This window comes from Equus przewalskii, chromosome 26, assembly GCF_037783145.1.
Source record: "Equus przewalskii isolate Varuska chromosome 26, EquPr2, whole genome shotgun sequence".
Taxonomy (NCBI): Eukaryota; Metazoa; Chordata; class Mammalia; order Perissodactyla; family Equidae; genus Equus; species Equus przewalskii.
Window position 1 is genome coordinate 35,632,753 of NC_091856.1, and position 21,042 is coordinate 35,653,794.

The 21,042-nt window shown below is 59.1% G+C and overlaps 1 protein-coding gene across 1 annotated transcript; it reads right to left on the minus strand.

Moving 5' to 3' along the window:
* Positions 1–6,268: 6,268 nt before the first annotated feature.
* On the minus strand, positions 6,269–16,192 carry MYMK (myomaker, myoblast fusion factor). Its single transcript, XM_008508295.2, has 5 exons — positions 16,004–16,192; positions 11,755–11,869; positions 10,489–10,637; positions 7,717–7,833; positions 6,269–6,974 (listed from the first exon to the last, which is right to left on the minus strand). The coding sequence occupies exons 1-5, from the start codon at positions 16,136–16,138 to the stop codon at positions 6,825–6,827; spliced, it is 666 nt and encodes a 221-aa protein (XP_008506517.2). The 5' UTR covers positions 16,139–16,192; the 3' UTR covers positions 6,269–6,824.
* Between the last annotated feature and the right edge of the window lie 4,850 nt (positions 16,193–21,042).

Genomic DNA, 21,042 nt, shown 5'->3' on the forward strand with positions numbered 1-21,042 from the left:
CGAGAGGCTTAAGAGGCAGTAGCCGCCAAGCAGTGCATGGAAGTGTCCAGAAGGCACAATGACAGCGAGTGGTTGGCCTTTCATTCCATCTGCTCCTCTCCTCCATCACTCCTTTTCTGATTCAGGCCCTGGTTTATTGGCCAGTTCTGCGTGCACGATGGGTCACGCACCAGGTGGGGGCTGCCCAGAGTTCCCGTGCCGTGGGGAGGCCACCACTGCACAGCTGGAGCAATGAACACAACAGCCCAGCCCCCGAGCACTCAGAGAAGGGTGCAGCGCCCAGCGGATGGTCCACTGGGAAGATGTGCCATCAGGTAGCAGGACAAGGGAGGCTGTGAGGGGCGGCGGACAGCACGCAGGACTGCGAATCCCCAAGCCAAATGAGGTCAAGTCTCGGCTCTATCAGTGTGAGTCTCAGGCACACCGACACTTCGTTCATCCTCAGTTTTCCAGCCTACGGAATGGGGACAGGTGAGATGGACAACACACACTAGGATGAGGAAGGGGTGGCAGGTGTGAGAGCCGCTTCCAAGCCGTCAAGTCTGACATGGTGGAGAAGACAAGAAATCGTGGGACATGGGCCAGCGGAGAAGAGCAGGCGTCTGCAGGAGGGACAAGCCAGCCCTCGCTGCCTCTGAGGTGGCCTTTTGTGCTGACATCCTGGGTTCTGCCATTATGTGATTTCTGGAACTGGCTGGAGGCCTGAGGCCAGAGAACGCCCCGTTCCGTCGGCCCCTCCCCTCCCGGCCCTGGAAGTCGGGGCTGTTGGTCTGAGGCCGGCAGCTTCCCGGAGCCCAAGCCGGCAGCAGGCGCTTATCAGCTGCGGCTTTGAGGCCCGCTGCCGCGGCGCGGGGGGCCGGGGCTCTGCCAAACGTCTTCCAGATGTGGCCACAGCTACCCGATAGCCTGGCTCCAGCGGGGGCCCTCGGCCAGCAGGCTCCCGTTAGCTGAGCTGTTAGGAAAACAAACCCCAGTGAAGGCATGAGAGGCCCAGCTTCTCGGAAGGGAAGGGAAGAAAGTAATGGGGCTGGATGCTCAGCTCCAGGCCGGGCAGGCCTCTTCCTCCGCTGCGACCTGCGCCAGAGAGCTAGGCCCACTCAGCCTGACCCTGAACTTGGGGCATCTGCTGGCTGCCTCCTGGAGGAGCTCTGTCTCCCTCACCAGAGGGGCTCCCCTGAGGGCAGGATGGAGCTGTCGTCCCTCCGTTTCTCCACAGTACATGTGGGTGGGTGACGTGGAGTTCATGCTCCTGCTCACTCGGGGCAAGATGGCAGCTTAACGATACGGCGCCCGTGTGTGCGTGACGGGGGTGTACCGTGTACCTCGACCGGCCTTCCTGAGCCAGACAGGTTGTCTGCAGAGGGGAGGTTGCTGTGACCCCATTGTCCCATTGGATGGCCCCAGCAGGATGAAGAGCAGTCCCTGCTTGTGGAGGTGTTGGGAGCTGAAGGTCGTCCAAGGTCGCGAGGCCCCTGGGAGTGGGCAATCCCGAGCCAGTTATTTTCCCAGAGCGTGGGCCCCTCCATCCTCTCCTGGTGGACAGGTCAGCAAGGAGTCAAGGCTAAGGCTTCTGAGGTCACCGCCTAGTCCTCTGTGGAGTGTGGGTTCCTCAAGGAGCCGTGAGCCTGCCCCCACCAAGTCCGCTGCGGGCAGGAGAAAGGCCCAGCACGGCCAGCTCTCGCCTCTGGCGGCCGTGAGCACGGACAGACACACACCAGGCGTAGCCCATCTCTCTCCTGTCCTGGAACACATGCCAGTGATGGAAGCAAGGACAGTCCAGCTGTTGGTGGCGTTCTCTCCATCGGAGCAGCTGTGGCTTTCTTGAGGCTCCGACTGGAAGCAAGCAGGAGCCCTGGGGAGGTTCAGGGCACAGGGGGATGGTCAGACTCAGGACCATGGAGCTGGGAAGCCATCACAGATGAGGCCCAAGAGCCAGGCATCTGCAGGCTCACATGGTTCGGTCCACGTTGCTTTTCCAGTTTCAGTTTCAAGCCTGCCTCTTCTAGGCAGCCTTCCTTGCCTACTTCCTTAATCCATAATAAACACTTGGTTTGAAGCATTTTATTTCCTTGGCAAATGGGGGTATTTGGTTCCATCACTGGGGTGAATGTCCCCTGACAGTAAGGACCCCTCTACATTCTAGGGACCCCCTTGCTTGCCCACAACCACTGATAATGAAAATAATAACGATGCCATAAAAAAAATAAAGCCATATGGTGCTAAGTGCTTTGTATTTAGTTATCTCATTTAATCTTGGCAACACTCATGTAAGTAGGCACTATGACAAATGGGGAAACCGAGGCCGAGAGACCTGGGAGAAGGCAAGGAGCTTGCCTGCGGCCGTAGAGAAAGAGCTGGACCCAGGCTGGTTTGTTTCCTTGCCTTTGCCCCCGACGCCCCTGCCCTCCCGCCTCCTCTTTCTGCCTTTTTTACTTTCCCGAGAACTTTTCAGTCCAGCCAGCCTCTGACTCAGGTCACCTGAACAGGCCTGAGTGGCCGGCGGGGCGAGGCTGCTGCTCTGGGTCAGAGGTGAGGACATCAGGTGCAGGGATGGGAAGAGCCGGGCCGCAGCGCAGTGAGCCGGGGGTGGGGGTGGGGGAGCAGGATGGCAGCAGGTCCCCTGGTGGCCTGGTGGTGCCCTGTGTGGCCGCTAACCATGTTGCTCAGCTAGCTTTGTTAACCAGCTAACCAGCTAACCAGCGAGCCGAGATTGTACGCCCCGGGGCGTCTTGCCGACTCTGCAGAATTGGTCTTGCCCACATACCTGGCCCTCCTCCCTCAGGTCCTCCCGCCAAGACGCTGCGGCCGAGCCTGGTGAGGTCCTGCGGCAGCGGCTGCTCCTGACTGCACTGCAGTCGCAGCCCCAGAGCGGGACAGCAGGGGAGGGAGATGGGAGCTGGAAAACCTTTTTAAAAGGGGCAATAAAAGTTTTGGGTTTCAGATGGTCTTACTGGAGAAGAGAATAACAGAGACAGGAAATTTCAGTAGCAGACACGACAAAGGCCACAGCACGCAGACTGCCCTTAGACGAAACCACCTCGGCTGCGCAAACAGAGGGCGTCCTGGCGGGGACCCACGCGCTCCCTGCGCCGTGCCAACCTCACCCGGCTCCGGGGGCGGGGGTGGGGGGCTGCTACAATAGACTGTTTTGTCTACGTTGTTGTAAATGTTTATAATACTTCTCCGTTTGGGCTGCTGGAGGTGTGTGGCGCCCTCCCCCGCGCTGGGCTCCGGGAGAGTGTGTGGGGAGGGGCATGCGCCTGGGCGCGGGGTGCGTGGGTGGTCAGGCAGACGGCATCAGCTGCTTCTGCTCCTTACCCTCCAGGGTCTGGAAGGCCGGCCCAGGCCCAAGGAGCTTATTTCAGTTCCTGTGCCCCCCACCCCAGGTTCAGGAGGAATCCAGCAGAGGGAGGACCCCATCCTGTCCCTGTGTCTGGGACCCCGAAGCCCCTCCACCTGTGTCGTTTGGTTTAACCCAGGATCCCCAACCCTATATGTCGAGGGAGCTGCCCATCGCTTGTTTCTTATAGATGTGCCGTCTCATGCAGGAGCTGCCAGCACAGGGGCAGGACTTCCTGATAAAACACAGGGGGCCCGCTCAAAGCCGAGCCTCAGATGAGCAGTGAATCATTTCTTAGGGTAAGTATGTCTCACGCAAGGGTGTCCCAAATGCTGCATGAGACATACGTAGGTGAATCAACGGTCCATGGTTTATCTGAAATTCAAATGTAACTGGGCACCCTGTCTCTTATCTGCAACCTTACATATGTGGGTAAATTAATTAAAATCAACTGACATTTAAAGGTTGAGCTCCTCCATTGCACCAACCACATTTCAGATGCTCGGGGCCACGTGTGGTGAGCAGGGCCGTACGGGACGACCGAGCATCTCCTTCCTCAAAGCAAGTTCTGTTGCACAGCGCTGGTCTCGGACTTCTAGGAACATCTGGGACTATGTTCCAGGCACGCACAGGACATCTCAGGACTCATGGTTCCCTAGAACTCCATCAGGGCTGGGTGGGCGGGTGTCCTGTCGGAGCCCGAGGCATGGTGCACAGCCTTGGAAGCTCTTCCTGGCACCAGGTACCATGACTCCCAGATTCCAGGGGCATGAAGACTCCGGGGCTCGATGATACTGGGATTCGGAGGTGTTTGGTATGAAGGCCATGACACCTCTTCCTTGTCAGTCTTGAGGTATCCGGCTGGCTGTTCTGAGCGGCCTCCTCCCTTTCGGTCCCCTTCCTGGGCACTCCCCTCCTGGTCCTTGGGTAGAGCTCCCAAGATGTCAAAGTGGGCTTTTGAGCCAGAGGAAGATGCTGCTGAGATGACAGGCAAGACCCCTGGCACTGCCACCAACTCAGTGGCCAACGTCCAAGACGTCCTGGCCCTCAGTGTCCTCATCTGCACAGTGGGTTCAAGACCGACACCCTGGGGCCCTCCAAGGGGTCCCTGTGGCGGCTGGTCCTGCTTGGGACGGGGAGCTGGCCCTGGAGCCAAGAGGTGGACGGGGCTGAGGGCTGGAGCGCGCCTCCTAATTGTCCATGACTTACAGACTTGGCGGGGCTCCCAGACAGCCTCATAAATCAGTGTGGCCACAGTAAGGAGCCTGTTAGTGCCGCCCTTATGCGTTTGGCAGGCCCCTCACCTCCTCCCTGCTCAGGAGCATCCCGCGGCCTCCAATTTTCCATGGGCTGCCGCAGAGCTGGGAGGGGGGCGTGCTTGCTGTGTGGGGGGGCGATGGGGGAGGGGATGGGTGGAAGGAGGGGCGGGGGAGGAGATGGGTGGAGGGAGGGGATGGGTAGAGGGAGGGGATGGGGGAGGGGTTGGGTGGGGGCCAGCCACCTTGCAGATGCCTATTTCTGGAGTGATGCCTCCACCAGGCCACCCCGAGTGGTTCCCTGAGTCTGCCCCTCTCCTTACTGCCTGGTGTCGAGACTTATGAGTCTCCTCTTGTGGAGATGGGTGACGGGGCCAGAAGGGAAGACACTGGTTCCAGGAGGCCTCGTCTCTTCATGGTGCGTGCGTGTACACGTGGTGTGTGTGCGCATATGTGAGCACGTGTGTGTCCCTGCATGTGCACGCGTGCATGTCTGTGCTTGCGCCCCATCAACCAGACTGGCATCCAGTGGAGGACATACTTGGCCTTCCCCTCCGCCAGGGCACAGAGCTGGGTTGGGGAGAGGCCCCTCTGCATCTGTGCCCCTCACCCTACGATGGGGACACGCTGGGAGGATGGCCCTGAAGCTACGGAGCCTCCGCTTCCTCATCTGGAAAGCGGAGCGGTGACGCGCTCCCGCCCCCAGGGCTTGGCGAGGACCCTGAGCGCCCACCCGTGTGAAGAGCCCAGTGGGCTGCTCTGTCTTCTACAGGCTGTGGGGACAGAAAGAGGCCGAGCCAGGGTGAGGATGTGGGATGTCCAGGCCCCGAGACTCAGGACCTCTGGGCAATCAGCGGGGCCGACAGACGGGGGAAGGCCTGGCCAAGGGTCCACGTTGTCCCCAGCCCTGGGTGCTGGAGCCAGCCCTTTCCAAGCCCCTGAATCATGCACGGGGTGACTTTAGGACAAATAACGGGCCACCCCATGCAGTGGGCATGGTCGTGGGTCACTGCAGGGTATGGAAACACAAACAGGCCCAGACAGGTGTAGGTAACTTCCTGCCTGACAGATGTGCCGGATCATTCCGGAAGCTGGGCTGGGCTGGGCTGCGGGGGAGGCTCGGGTTTGTGAGGTGATGTCTGGGAGGCCTGCTCCCGCCACCCCCCGGGGCCCAGAGCAGACAGGCTCTGGACGGGGACAGGCTGACCTCCTGCAGCACCGCCCAGGAGCCTAGCTTGTGGGCCTGCGGCCTCTGCCCCAGGCCCTGCACCAGCCCCAGCTTCCCAGGTCCATGGCCTCTGCTTTAGGCCTCGCTCCAGACCCACCTTCCCAGGTCCATGGCCTCTGCTCGAGGCCCTGCTCCAGACCCACCTTCTGGGGCTGAGGAGCTGCGGGCAGGGCTGGAGCCAGGCAGAGGGCTCAAAGCACCGACGTGGGCACTCACGCCTTGTGCACCGTCAGCTCCAGAGCGAGGAGGCCCAGCGTGGCCCTGGGACTGGTAGACAGTGGCTGTAGCCTAGCTGTGCATCCACCAGCTCTGGGCCTTGAACAAGTGATCTACCCTGAGCCTCAGTTCGGTCTGCAGAATGCGAATGACTGTGCTTTGTTTTAAGAATTAGATGACATGACAAGTGTAAAGTGTTTGAGCACAAAGTAAGGTCAACAAATGGAGGAGTTTCTTATTGGCTCTTGTTATTGAAACAGCTTGATTCAGGGACCGGCTGAATCCAGGAAGCGACGGCCAAGAGGGAGGCAGTCCTGGGCCAGGCACAGAGCTGGCCCTGCTGGCCTGGCTCCCTAAATGGGTGCGCTCAGAGCCTGAGGGCCTGGGACAGGAGTGGGGATAGCAGTTTCCAGGAGAACACAGATGGCCTAGGGTGGACACGGGACCAGGCTATAGGCAGACCCCTCTGTGGCTGGGAAGGGGCTGGGACTTTTGGGTGAGGACGGACGCTGGCTCCCGGGTTCTGTGGACACACAGATCTGTCATGGCCATGGCCCAGGAGAGGGGAGAAGGTTCTCTTCTTTCCAGCTTAGCATCCGGGAAAAGTCTAATAAGCGGGTTCTCAGGGAGCACTCAGGGAGGTGCTCCCCAAGTCCCTGGGGACCTCTCGAGGTCTGAGCAGGAACGTTTCTCCTGGGTGCTCCAGGTGGGGTAGGACCTGAGGGCTCTCGGCAGGCATGGGGTGTGGGGGGCCCGGGGCTTGGAGGGGGCAGGGTCTGCAGAGTCAGATACAAGCACAACAGAGTGTGGAGCAGTCCAGCTTGGCCGGGGGCCCCGCACTTCCGGCCTTCTTGTTGACCTTGGGCAGCAGCAGGATGAAGGACATGGCCAGGGCACAGTGGTAGAAGCTGTGGACGTAGGTGTAATCCCAATCCTGCAGGGGGGGGATTGGTCTGCGGCCTCAGCCCCCTCCCCTCCTCTCCAAGCTCCTCTCCTCTCCTCTCCCAGCAAGCCCTTCCCCCCACCGCCCCCGCTGCTGTCTTCTTCTGCTGCGTGCCTGGCATGCCAAGGCACTTGCCAGTTCCGTGGGCCACCTCCCGGCACCCCGACTTGTCCTCAGGAATCTGGCCAAGTGCCTCCTCCAAGAAGCCTCCCCTCACTGCCCAGCCTGCAGGGGCCCTTCCCGCCACGGAGTACTTAGAGCATCGAAAGTCTACGCCACTCACTGGGGCTTTGACGATGAGGCTGGAGCTCCTTCCTCCATGCCTACCTCCCTCCCTCCCCATCCCTCCTCCCTTTCTCCTCACTCCTTCCCTTCCTCCCTCCTCCGCTCCCTCCCCCCTCCCCGACTTCCTCCATCCTCTCCCTGCTCCTCTCCCTCCTCCTTCCCTCCCTTCCTCCCTCCTCCAGGTGCGGGTTCCAGCCCCAGGCCCCTCAGGTTGTGCACCTCATCTCAGATGCAAGCTCTCTGTATCCCCCCAGCTCCACACAGGCAGCGATGCCGGGGGCGCTGGGATGGACCACACGGTGATTGGAGGGAGGCACCCTGACACCCATAGGAGTGTGATGCTGCTGGAGCCCCCCCGAGAGGGCGTCCTGTCACCCTCAGATGAACAGGCTGGGGCTGAAGTGGGCCCTTGTGGACAGGCTGCTTCCCCGCCCCCTGGACCTGGTACCTCAAAGAAGAAGTGCAGCATGAGGGCCAGAGCGCCGAAGCAGAGCCCAGGGCCGATCTGCTGGGTGTAGACGCTCCTGTCGGGGTACAGACCCTTCTTCTCCTTCATCTGCTGCAGCTGTGGGGAGAGTGTTGACGGGACAGCTCTGAGGTCACAGCCTCGGGAATGGCCACCCTGAGCTGGCTCCAGCTGGCCCTGGGCACTGGCGCCCCGGTCATCCGCAGGCGGGAGATGGGGCTCGGGGAGATGCTCCGACATGCCTGGCTTTGAGGCTGCAGGACCCAAGAGAGACCCCAGCCTGGGTGACGGGGCTGGAGACCCCTTGAGCCAGTCTGCCCCGTGAGGACATCCTGCCCCTGCCCGCCTCTTTGGGATGTCACGAGGCCATGTGTCCTCTCCCAGGCAGAGGGGAGCCCCAGAGAGACTGGACATGGTGATTATTTACAGCAAAGGAGCGTTGGAGAGCCGCACCCGCCCACTGGAGTGGCCCACGGGATGCCCGCGTGGCGGTCTGTGGGCTCCGTTAGTCAATTTGATAGGTAATGCGCTCATCCTGGTGTTTACCAGACACACCTGACCAGCCTGCTGAGCTGTGATGTCTCAGATACTGATGCTTAGAGTCAGGTTCAAGGAGGTATTTATGTGTAAAAAAAACTGGGTTCATGTGCACAAAAGGATGAAGTCCATGCGGGTCCACATCCCGAGAACGCGAACTCTCAGGGCTGAGGGGTTTCAGAGCGCAGGGCGGTCGGGCTCAGCAAGGTCAACAGTCCCACGCGCGATGTACGCACGGCAGAAGCCCTCCGGCTGGGGCAGCCCCCCTAATTGCACAAGCCACCCAGGGGGAGCCCACGAAGACCAGGGACAGCCTCGTGCTGGGCAGAGCAGGTTTGGCCACCGAAGGAAGGATGAAATGAGGTCCATTTTTCAGTTTTCTGGCATTTGCCACTGCTGATGAGGAGTCAGGACTGGCGACAGTGCTGGTGGTGTGTGGTACGGCCAGTGTGACCCTGGGCGTGGTGGCTGCTGCCCGGAAGCCCTCCTCTGGCCAATCCTGCACTTTTGGAAGGAGACTCCTGCCCCAGGTGGCCTGACCCTGCCCCGTAGCCCCCTCATCCACCTCTCTCCCTGGGGGTTGCCCGTCCCAGCCCTGTCTCGAGGAGGGAAGAGCCTCCGGGAGAAAAATCCACCCTCATTCCAGGAAACAACTGCCCTTGAAAATCCAAAATAAACTCCATGTTAAATGGTCTAGAAAACACAATTTGAACCCCAGATGTAGGGAGCCAGGCAGCCCTCTTGGTCCCTGTGGCCGGATGCACAGCCTGAGGGCCGTGGAAGGCCCCGTGGCGCTTCATGGGGACGTCAGTGAGCGACTGCTACTCTGGCTAATTAAAATCCAGCCCAGCTTCAGACGTGGCCAAGATCTGCAGGAGGAGCGGCCTTGGGCAGAGCAAGGAGCCTCCGTCCCACTTCCTGCCGGGAGGAGCGAGTTATCAGGACCGGAGCGCACCCTGTGTTTATGCATTCCAGCGTGTTAATTAACGGGGGCCTTCCGGGGTCCAGACAAGACAACGAGACAGACCCACACACTTCCTCTCCTCTCCCGGGCGGCTCTGAGGGGCCTCCCGGGTGAGTCCGGGGCAGCTTCGCTTTCCCCAGCTGGAGTGAAAAAGAGGCTCCTGTCCTCATCTTGCTTGAAAAGTCGAGGCCTGACCCGGCGCTGTCCTGCTGTGACTTCTTGTTAAGTTGCTGACCTCTCTGAGCCTTAGTTTCTTCATTAACCAAATGGCAAAGTAAATCCTCTATTCCCTGGGTGTAGAGAGGAGTGGAGTGTGTTTTGTAAGCTCACCACCAGAACTTTATTTTCCCTCCTGAGCCTCTAAAATGGGTTGGTGGGTGCCTTCCAGACCACCTGCCCAGCCGGATCACTCTTCCCTGAGAACTGTCCCTTGCTTTCCACGTCTCTGTTCTGGTCCCTGCCAGGCCCGGTCCCTTCCCTGCTCTGGGGTCCCAGGAAACACCCCTGGCTCCATCCTGCTGCAGCACCCCTCTTTCGCTTGGGCCGGTCTGAGTGGGTTTCGGTCCTTGCAGTCAGGAGGGCTTCAGTGTGACAGAGGGTGCAGGGAGGCCTGGGGACCACACGTACAGGGCCTTGTGGATTCCAGGTCCCTGAGCAGCCAGCAAAGGACCATCAGGGTTGGAAACCTCTGCTCAGGCTGCTTCAGTGCTCACGAGCAGTTCCATCTTCCCATCCACCTCACACCACATCCTCCCTCCCCATTAGAACTAAATTCAAGGTTCACCCCCTCCAGGAAGTCTTCCCAGATTAACCCAGGCCATTCCCAGCTGATACTGCATCTCTAAAGCAGCCATTCTCTCCAATAATAACAACAATAACAATAATAATAGTAAAAATAAAATATCTCCTATTTGTTGAGCACATTAGTAACCATGTTCTGTGCCAGGACTTAAGAGGCATTATCTTAATTAATCTTTGGGCCAGTCCTAGGGCACAGATCCTGGACTGGTATTGTATTACCCACTTCAGAGCTATGGAAACAGGCGCAGAGGTTCAGTAACCTGGATTAGCAGCACAGCTAGTGGGTACAAACAGGATATAAACTGGGTGTGCCTGGCTGGGGCTGCCAGTGGTCATTTTCTATGTGTTTTAGCTGAAGCCTTGTCCAGCCTGGCCACACACGAGGCGGGAAGCAATTGGAGTCACAGTCAGGGGAGGGCTGCCCCGACCGTCGAGGCTTGCACGGTACGCACCCACTTTGCAGCGATGATGAGGACGGCCGTGCCGATGGGGCCGGAGTACACCCCGTAGCCCCAGCGGTCATGGTAGATCCGCACGGCGATGGTCAGGACGCCGAACATCACAAAAGTCGACCTCTTGGGTTCGTCGAAATCGGCTAGCGCTGCGGGCCCGGGAGAGAAACCGGGAGAGGTGAGTGGCGTCTCCTGCCCGTCCTGGCCACTGTTACCCCCAGGAAGCATCCCCCAGGGGCCCAGGTGTGGCGGCCCCTTAGCCAGCGGGACCCCAAGGCCCTGCCCGGTCACGGAGAGGTCTGAGTTCCAGCTGGCTTTAAAGAGAAGGCGGGCTGCTCCTCTCCCAGGGACGGTGCAGCCTGGCTCCTCCAGCAGGGGGCTGCCTCAAACAGCCATCAGCATGCGAGGGACAAGGAAGGACCGCTCCACAGGACCACTGGGACAAAGACACGAAGGCACACCAACGGGAAGTGAGACAGATCTGGGTCCTCAGCGGGGCCTGGGCAAAGCACAGCAAGCCCCGTGTGAGGGGGACAGTGTGTCCTGACGTTGCCATGAGACAAGGGCAAGTGAAACAAAGTGGCCGACTAAGATGCCTTTAAGTGATCTCATCATCACAAAAACCTGGGCTGAAAAGTCAGAGGAGGGGTGGGGGCTGGCCCGGTGGTGCAGTGGTTAGGTTCCCACGTTCTGCTTTGGAGGCCTGGGGTTTGCCAGTTTGGATCCCAGGCGTGGACCTACGCACCGCTTATCAAGCCATGCTGTGACAGGTGTTCCACATATAAAGCAGAGGAAGATGGGCACGGATGTTAGCTCAGGGCCAGTCTTCCTCAGCAAAAAAGACGAGGATTGGCAGTGGATGTTAGCTCAAGGCTAACTTTCCTCAAAAAAAAAAAAAAATTATGTGTGAATGTTGGTATAAGCCTGAAGAAAGGGCCCGGGGGGCACACTCTGAACTGTCAGCAGTGGCTCTCCAGGGAAAGAGAGAGGGCAGGGCACGCCCACAGTTCCCTCTGTATGTCTCTGCTGGGAAAATCGTCATAGCAAGCCGTCATTAAACGTGCAGTGTAAAAAGGATACAAAAAATGGGAATCAGGACATCCAAGAACTACGTACTCTTTTGCTTAGATTAGGCTCAACTCTGAACCCTGGGAGAGGGGAGGAGGTCCTCAGAGGAGGTGGGAGGTGCAGAGTCAGTGGCTCGGCTTCTCCTGGGGCGGGTGGGTGCATGCCTGCAGGGCTGAGCTCCTGGGGGCGGCCACTCACCCATCAGCGAGACCCACATGCTCAGTGCCGTGCCATAGACGCTGAAGTACTCCAGTAGGTCGTGCCTCATGAAGCAGAGCACCGCCAGGCCGGGCCCGTCGCAGGCGTGGTAGAGCTGCCGAGGACCCACAGGCGGTCAGCAGGTAGATAGGAGAGCGCTGGAGCCACGCCCCTGGCCAGCCTGGCCGCTCGCTAGCTGCGAGGCCTGGGGCAAGTCACTTAGTGGCTCCATGCCTCAGTTTCCCCATCTGAACAAAGGGGACACTGCAGACTACTCCCCTCATTGGGTCTTGTAGATGAAGGCTGGGAGTCACTCAGACCAAGCCTGAGAGGTGGGGAACCCAAAAATGTGATGGACGCATTCTCTCCACGCCTGGGCTTCCTGAAGCCTCGTCCTTGCCTCATTTGCCAGCTGTAGGCTGCCAGGTCAGAGCCTTCTCTTTGGGTGCCAGTTGCTCTTAAGGGGCCGTGGGGCCTTCTCTGCCACAGTCTGCCCCTATGACCACTGGGCCTCAGAACCCTGGGGGCTCATGCAGACTCAGGTTACTGAGTCCACCCTGAGAGTCGTTGACCCAGTGGCTCTGGGCTGGGGTGGGAGATGTGCATTTTTAAGAGGTTCTTGGGAACACACTTTGAGAAACACCAGCGTTTACTTCCTGTTTCTCTAAAGCGCGGGAGGATGGCAGGCCCCAGGCCGTGCTGTGCGCCGTCCGAGGTTCACCCGTTTCTCCCCCACTCTTCCACCCTTGGCTCCAGGATACCCAGTTTAATTTCAATTTTTAAAGCAAAATGCCTGTATTTTCAAAGCAGTCAACTCATTTCTTACAGAAAGCAACAACAACTCCCTCCTTTCGCTCACACATTTCGTCATCTTAAGTAATATTTAATTCCATGACATAATTATTTTGACAAGTTCAACAGGCATAAACAAGCTTGGGAACCCGCACAATCGCCTCTTGGTGAGCCCGGCTCAGCAGGGGGAGGAGGTGGGCGGGAGAGCAGCCCGCAGCTGGAGGCGCCAGGGCCGCTGCCGGGGGAACCCGAGCCTGGGGTCACCTGGCAAGTCCAGCAAGTTGGGATCCATTTAGAGCTCCTACTGGTTACAACTGTACGTGACCTAAAGCCAAGGTGCACCCAGGAGGCATTCATAGAGGTACAGCGTCCAGAACCAGGGAAGACATGACCTTGCTTCTGTCTGTTCTGGTCAGACCCACCTAGGGAACTAGCTTTGGATGCTGCAGGCTTTGAAGTGAAAATGGCAAAGAAGAAGCTAGAAGAGAGCAACCAGGTGGTGGACATGGTGGATACTGTGGATATGTTTAGCTCGAGAAAGAGAAGCTTCAGGTGGGGCCTGATCAAGGTACTCAAACCTCTGTGAGATAGAGGAGAGAGGAGGACACTTGCTCCCTACAGCTCTGGCAGGCTGAGCCAGGCCCTATGAACGACACAGATGTTCTTCTCCTGCCTCTGGCTCCTTCTAGAACTTATGTCTCCCTCACCCCCACTTGAGCCCCGCCATCTGCTGTCTCTGCACCCCACGGCTCTCCTTTGTAGCACAGATCACCATGTGTGATTACAGACTTAATCCCTCTGAGGTGCCGGGCGCTGTCTGTGCCCTGCCCCCACCAAAAGCAGCAATAATCTCTGTCTGGTCCTGGCTGTGACCCCAGCTCGCAGAGTAGAGCTGTCTCACAGTCGGTGCTCAATAACTCTTTGCCGCGTGAATGCAGGGTCAAGGAGGCAGGGTGTGGAGCTGTTTGAAGGAGAGCTGGTCCAGGAGGGGCTTCTCCCACCAGGTCCTCAGGTCATCTCTGTTGGACAGTGGGGAGGAAGGTGAGATTCTGAGGAACACCACCTGCCGAGGAGTTGGGGCAGAGCGGCGTTGGCACCTGGCCTCTGTGCCTGCGAGGCCTGCCTCCGTCTTCCAATGCAGGGGGCAGACCTGGCCCGGCGAGGGTGCTGGCCGGGGTGGGGTACAGCTGGGGGGCTGGCAGGAGCGAGCACAGCCTCTGGAGGCCGACCTAACAGGTCCTGCCTTGTGAGCTCAGGCAAGCAGGGGACCGCCTGGAACCTCTGTCAAGTGAGGACGAGAACACTCGCTCTGTGGGGTGGGCCGGGGGACTCCATGTGACAGAGCACATAGCACGGTGTCTGGCACAGAAACAGCAGTTGTCACAGGAGGGCCCTGGTGGGAACACATAAGGCATGTGGGAGGCAGAAGTTGTGATGGTGCCTCTGGGGGCTCTGGGACAAAGGGGAGGGGTGTGGCTTTGAGGCCGGAGGACATTTGTCAGAGCAGGCAGCTGCCCCTGCCACTCTGGGCAGGGCGGGGCAGGGCTGGGTGGGCCTCTGAGGCCGGGCGCAGAGGCAGCTGTGGGACCAGCCCAGCCCCGGCAGGGAGGGGTGGCTTGGTGGTGTCTGTGGTTTCCTGGGCTGAGCCTAACGTGGGCTTGGGGGACAAGACCCCTGGCTCCTCTCCCCGGCCCTGAAGTGTTGTACCCACAGGGAAGTTGCATGTCCGCTCTGGGCCTCGTTTCTCATCTGTCAAGCAGACTTCCTGGCCTTCCCCATCAAGGGTCCCACGATGAAATGACCTTCGACACAACGCATTGAGTGAGCCAGGAGCCCCAGAGTGTGTCTGGGGCCTACAGTGACGCATGTGACTCAGTTTCCTCATCCATCAAATGGGAATCACAATGCCAGGCTCATGGGGAGCTGAAAACACTAAATAAGACAGTGTTTGTAGAGTCCCCGGCTAGTGCCCAGCCTGGACAGGGGCTCGCGGCCAGCACCATTGTGGCTAAGATGTCTCCCACCCAGAGATGGAGACTGAAGCCCCGGGGAATCCAGTTCCTCAAAGGATCCAGCCTGCCCCAGGTCCCTGCTGCCTACGGGAGTGCCAGCCCACGCGACATGCGGCTTTTCCGATCGCAGGCAAGCTTGGGCTTGGCCAGCCCGGATGCAGGTGGGACACATGGACACGAGTCTGCAATACATGTATGCTTACAGATCTCACCAACCAGGGCTGCCCCATGCATCCTGACGCTCGCTCCCGAGGCCCTGCTGCCAGGGAACGGGGCTGGCCCGGGGCAGGAGGTATGTGATTTTTCCTATGTCTGGTACTGCCACGTGAGGGGTATGGGGGAATGCTCACCTCCCCAGTGGGTGCTTCTCATCCCTGTGAGAAGCTTAAAGGAAGGATGAGTTTGATGGAAGATGATCGAGAAAGAGAGTAGGGCCACTTTGGGAGTCCAGCAGTGAGGGTGGGTCGGGGGGCAAGAGGGATGCAGAGACAGGGAGGCAGGAAGGCACTGTGACATAGATGGATGGTAGATGGAGGGATGACTAGGTAGGTAGATAGATGATTGATTAGATAGATAGGTAGGTAGATAGACAGACAGAAGCTAGAGGGATGGATAGATGGAGACGGAGTGACACGGAGGGTCAGGGGGTTAAGGTTAGAGAGGGAGAGACCAAGAGATTTAGAAAGAGAGCAAATTCCACGGGGATCTAGTTCCAAAGATCAAGAGAGAAGCAGACACAGATACAGAGAAAGAAGAAAAAGACAGATGCAGAAAGAACCAACAGAGACACAGAGAGGGAATGAGACCCAGAGAGACCGAGAGAGAGGGACAAAGAGAGAGAGCCAAGGGACAGTCATCCAGACATATAAATAGAAAGAGAGAGAAGGAGCCGGAGACAGAGACGAGACCTAGGCTCCAAGAAGGAGAGACAAGAAAACGTGAGCAGGACCTCCTGAATTGAGGCCAGCTCCAGAATTCTGGAATCAGATTTAACTGGGCCCTACACATTCCCTAAATCCCACCAACCCCCTCCTGGGCCTGGCTTGCCCCGTTCCACCCTGCTGAGCTGCCCTATGCGTCTAGCTGGGAGAGTGGTGGGGGATGGGGGAGGGGAAGCTGGAGATACCGGTGGCCTTTGGTGGTCAGCCAGTGGCAAGAAAAGTGGCACTTTAGAAGGGCGTGTCCTCAACTGACTATCCCTGGCCCACTATGAGCTCGGTCTCACGCACACTAACCCCAGAATGACTTCCTGGCACAGATGGGGAAGCAAGGGCCAGAGGAAGAGGGGACCTCCAACCCTTCCTCCTGGCCTCTGGGCTATTTCTTTCACTCCGAAATCACTTTTCTTCATCACCCAATGCAGGAGAGTGGTGGCAAGAGGGCCCCTCTCCTCTGTTTCTGGGAGAGCGCCCGGTGTGCGCCTTCCCGCCACGCCCCAGACTTACCGCCACAAAGAACATGGTGAACAGGTAGACCATGGCCTCCATGTGGAACCGCCTTTTGGCAGCGATGCTGACAGTGGGGAGGAAGGCTAGGCTGCTGAGGGTGGGCAGGAGCAGTTTGGCCATGAGCGTCCCCATGGGCTGGGGAGGAAGGCAGTGGCTGGGGAGGAGAGGCGGGTGCAGACCTCCTGGGTCCCCTGGGCAGGGAAAACGAAAGGGAGAAGGCCTGCTCTCTTCAGCGGGGGTTCCAATGGCAGCTGGGGTTTAAATGCCCCGAAGGGAGGCAGGGCTATGAGCGCATATGTTGAGCAGCATATGGAGAGGGCCCAACAGCTGATGCACCACATGACCAGCACTTGTCTCTGATTTTTTTTTGAGAGGCCAGAGTTGTTGATTCAAGGAGACCATACTTCTCTGAGGCAGCAACCACGGAGAAAAGTCCCTGTGAGTATAATCCCCAACTTCTAGCCACTTTCAGCCTGGCTGTCTCCCCAGGGTGCTCAGGAGCCCAGAATGAGACCAGTGGACTCTGCTGCTTGAGTCACGTGTCCATGAGTGGCAAAAATTAGCCAATGCTAGTCACTAAAAGGACCTTGTAGGTAAGTTACCAGCCCACATGTGCCTCTCATTTGCCAGCTTTAGCCCCATATGGTTTCCTTGGTGACTAGACTAATGAAACTAACCTTCTTTTCTACTTGGTTACATTGTTTCACACCAGAAGGGAACAGAGCAGGAGGATCTCTGTTAGTGCTCCCAGCACAAGGCTGGTGCTTGCCTTCTCAGCATTCCTTGGCTGGCCTTCGGGAAATTACCTTCCCTTGTTGCAAGAGGTCTTGGGGAAACTGTCTGGCAGGGTGCCCCCTTATCCTCTGGCCAAGGAATGATGGGGGTGTGCGAGCTACCCACGCAGACTCTCCCTGAACTGATGGCTTGATTAATTGAGTGACTGATTGATTTGTTGTCAGCGAAAAGAACAGTCTTTACTTCCGTTTTATTTTTTCATCATGATGTAATTCATGTATGACAAAATGCACAAATTTTAAAGTACAGTGTGATGAGTTTTGGCAAGTGCATCTGTGTGACCGCCTCAGCATCCTCATCATTCCAGGATGTTCCCTTGTGCCCCTCGTAGGGAGTCCCCCAGCAGAGGCAGCCACTGTTCTGACTTCTGCCACATCCCTGACTTTGCCTTTTCTGGAACTCCATACAAAGGAATCCTGCATTCTTTTGGGTGCTGTTTCTTTCGCTTCAATAGCGGAAAGGCCCCGAGATTTGTCCACGTTGTGTCGGGCGGCTGGTTCCTTTGGTCGCTGGGCAGGGGGTATTCCATTGATGGATACGCCACACTTTTCTTCTCCCGGGATTTGGAATCCAGAGTATGGGGACAGCAGGTGTGAGACCCAGGGGTGCTGATGCCTCTCAGCACCTCGAAGAGAGGCTGCTGGCTGGTTCTGGCCTTCTGAGGCCTGGCTGACCCACCTTCCTTTCCACCTGGAAGCTCCGTTGTACTTTTCCAGAAATCTCTTTTTTGTCTTAAGTTGGCCGGAGCCCATTTCCACTGTTTGCAGTGACACATCTGGCCACGCCATTCTTCTGACTAAGCACCTTCAAGGCACCCACAGCCCTCAGGGTGAAGTCCAGGCTCCCGAGGAGACCACGGGCCATCTACGCCCACCTTGTCTCCTCCATTCTCCCAGACGCTGCCTCTCCTCCTGGGCTCCCCACCTGCCCTGCAAGAACATGCTGCCTCCTTTTCTGTTCTGGTCAACGCCGGGCTGGGCTCACTCCCGTTGCTGCTTAAACAGCACGGGCCTGCGGAAAGGCTCCCCCCGCTGACTGCCCGCCGACCTCCGGGGCACGCTGAGGTGCTCCTGCGCTGGGCCTGAGCCTGCCGCGGGGTGTGTTCAGCAAACACTGGCTGAATGAATGACTCTGTTAACAGAATGAATGAAAGTCTGAGGAGGCAGGGCCGCTGCACGTTTCAGTCTGGCACCGAGGAGCCTGTCCCTCTCCAAATGGGAAAACCAGATCCTGCTGTGTGGGCGGCTCTGGGTAAGAGGCAGGCAACCCCTGGGGGGCCCGACTGGCCGTGCAGCCTCTCCGCCCCTCCGCTCCTGCTCAGCTCCAGCCCCCGGCCCCAGCATCTGGGAGGAGCAGAACACGTGTGTTGAGGAAATGCGATTAGCCGTCAGGTGCGAGGAGGGAGCTCTCTGGAGCTGTAAATCCGCTCAGCAGCAGGAAGACATTCCACAGTTGGTTCGGTGCATGAGTGTGTGTGCACTTTCTCTGCAGCTGTAAACTCAAGGGCTAGGGCTGTAGCTTGGGGACGGGGTGGGGATGGAGGAAGGCAAGAGCCGACTCACACACGTGTTGCACCGATTAGGGCGGAAGGGGCCGAGGCGGGACTGCCCTGAAGCGAGGAGACAGGTGACTGGGCCTGGGCAGCCGGAGCAGCCCTCTGCAGAAAGGCTGGGCCTGAGCTGCCCTCGAGCCCGAGTACAGGATGGGGGGGGGGGGGGGGGCTGCGTGTGGCTGCCGTCCGAGACCTAGCTGCCTGGAGACAGACCAGCTGGCTCGGGGGAAGGCGTCCAGCTCTGAACAGGACTGAAATGACCCTCGGTTTTCCCTGGAGCAGGGGAAGCAATCGTCCTGGCGAGCTAGGAGAGGGGGAGGCAGAGTGGAAGAGATGGCCTGGCTGCTTTGGGGTGTTGCTGCCCCAGGGGTATGAGGGGCCAGGACCGCTCTCGTTGGGAGCCAGTCAACCTGGGCAGGCTCTGAGCCAGCCGAGACGTGCCCTGGCACCCCCTGTCCTTCCCGTCCTCCTCTGACCTCCATTGGTCAGCTGGCCACCAGTCCTCCCCACCCCCACTCCACCCCTCCCCTGCTCATGCTTTGGCCAAACCAGACCCCACCAGCCACATGCCCTCCTCTGCCAGGACGCCCTCACTGTGCCTGCCTCCCCTGGTCACACTGTGGCCCTCAGCCTTTCCTGACCCCCAGCGGGGTGCGGTGTCTCCCTTCAAACCCCCGCTACATTGCGTGTCTTGAAAGGCACTCACACAGCTGATGGGGACTCAGTGCTGGCCACGTGTGGGGCTCTGTGCTCAGCACTCTTCCTACTTTGTCCTGTTGGGCCCTGTCAGCAGTCGGGCGTCTGGGGAGATGCCTCTGCTCTCCCCCTTTTCCAGGGGAGGAGACTGAGGCCCAGGGAGGAGCAGAGACTGGCTGCTGGCACGGGCGCCCGTTCAGAGGGAGCGGACTCTGACTGGCCGCCCAGCCCGGGGCAGCATCCCTCCTCTGCCCAGCAGATGGCGCCGGGCCCAATAGGACTCAGCGGGGGCCAGGCCCGGGAGGGGCGGGGTGGGGGGCGGGGGAAAGGGAGCCCACCGCCTGCGCCCCCTCCCCTCACCCCCTGGCAAGCCGTGGAGCAGGCGGTTTTATAGAGGTGCTGATGTGCCTGGAATGCCACACAGCTCCCGCCTCCCGGACAGCTGTCTGTCTGCTCTGCCCGGCCCCGGAGAGCTGGGCCAGCTGCCGCATTCACGTCCTCGAGGCGCTGAACGCCAACCCACAGCTCTGGGCACCCTGGAGCATGGTGGCCCTTGCTCTCCATGGAGGGGTCCGCGGAGGCTCCCTTGCACCTGGTGGGAGGGGATCTGAGCTTGGATGCCCCTGACTCCTTCCTTGGGGTCCCCGGCCTGGACCGCCATCCAGGGCCTCGGCTCTGTGCACGAGTCGTGTGTGTCGGTATGTATCTGCAACCTGGCTTGTGACAGCACTCAGGTGTTGTCTTCAGCCGCTGGCTGAAAATGAGCACTTTGAGCCACCCCCTGCTCCTGAACACCTGTCGGGTGAGTGAGGTGGGGGGGCTCCACTCCTTCCTAGCCCTGGGGCTTTGGTGTGCCCTTTGCCCCTGTGAGCCTCAGTTTCCTCATCTGCAACATGGAGCCCCCATCCCTGCCTCGTTGGGTCACTGTGAGCACTGATGAGTGGCCCACGGAGCTCTGAGTGGGGCTGGCCTGGGAAGCACTCTCCAAGTGTCCGTTCAGTAAACGCATAAAGAGCAAACACACAGGGGGATTCTCACCCTCTGGAGGGGGGGGCCTCCTCATCTATTCACAGGAAAGTGGCTGCCCCAGGGACCGAGGAACTTGGGGCAGGTCTGGGACTGGAAGCCAGGCTTGCCTGCATTGCACAGCCAAGCCATCACCTGGTTCCCCATCGCGGCCGAGGGGTGCTACCATTCCCTGAACCCACCTCCTGTGACTGTGGAGGGGAGAGTGAGGCAAAGAGAGAACGGAGCTCCTGAGGACCCGGCCCGTCCTTGGTGACAGGCCCTGTGGCAGGGAGGGGCTGGAGGAGAAACCGATCGGTGAGCCCTTGTGGGCAGAAGACCCTCCTAGCTGGCTTCTGGAGGTTTGCTGGGAAAACACCAACCTCTTCTGGCCCTGCCAGAGCTGCCTTCTGTACAGCAGGCTTAGCCCGACCACCTGGGCTGGCTGTGAGATCCAGGACATGGCCCTGCCCTGTGGGGTCCCAGTTACAGGTCGGGGAAGACATTCTGGCCCAACGTGAGAGGCCAAAACACAGTGCTGGGGCCCCTGGGGGCTTTCCTGGAGGAGGTGGCTTTGGAGGATCATTTGGCGGCTGAGCACGTGCAGATGGGTGCAAAAGAAGAGCTCCAGAGAGGGGACAGCTGGAACCAAGACGGGGATGCTCAGAATCATTCGTTTCAGTGACCCTTCACGGGGCCTGGGCACAGTTTGAATTACAGGAGGGATGGGGCCAGGAGGCAGCGACTCCGCTAGGTCATTAGCAGAGCGCAGTGCAAAACGGGGACCCCTTGTTCAAAAAGCAGGACGAAGCTTTCTCTTTCCTCCGTGGCCTCTCCTGACCCATCAAGGTACTTTTTATCTGCTGTTTCACGCCTTCCCTGGCTCCTGGTGTCCCCCCCAAAACCCTCAGGCCACCAGCAGCTCAGGCGGCAGTTGCAGCTCCTGGTGGGTTGGGAGATGGAGCTCACTGGTGTCATTCGGAGGCAT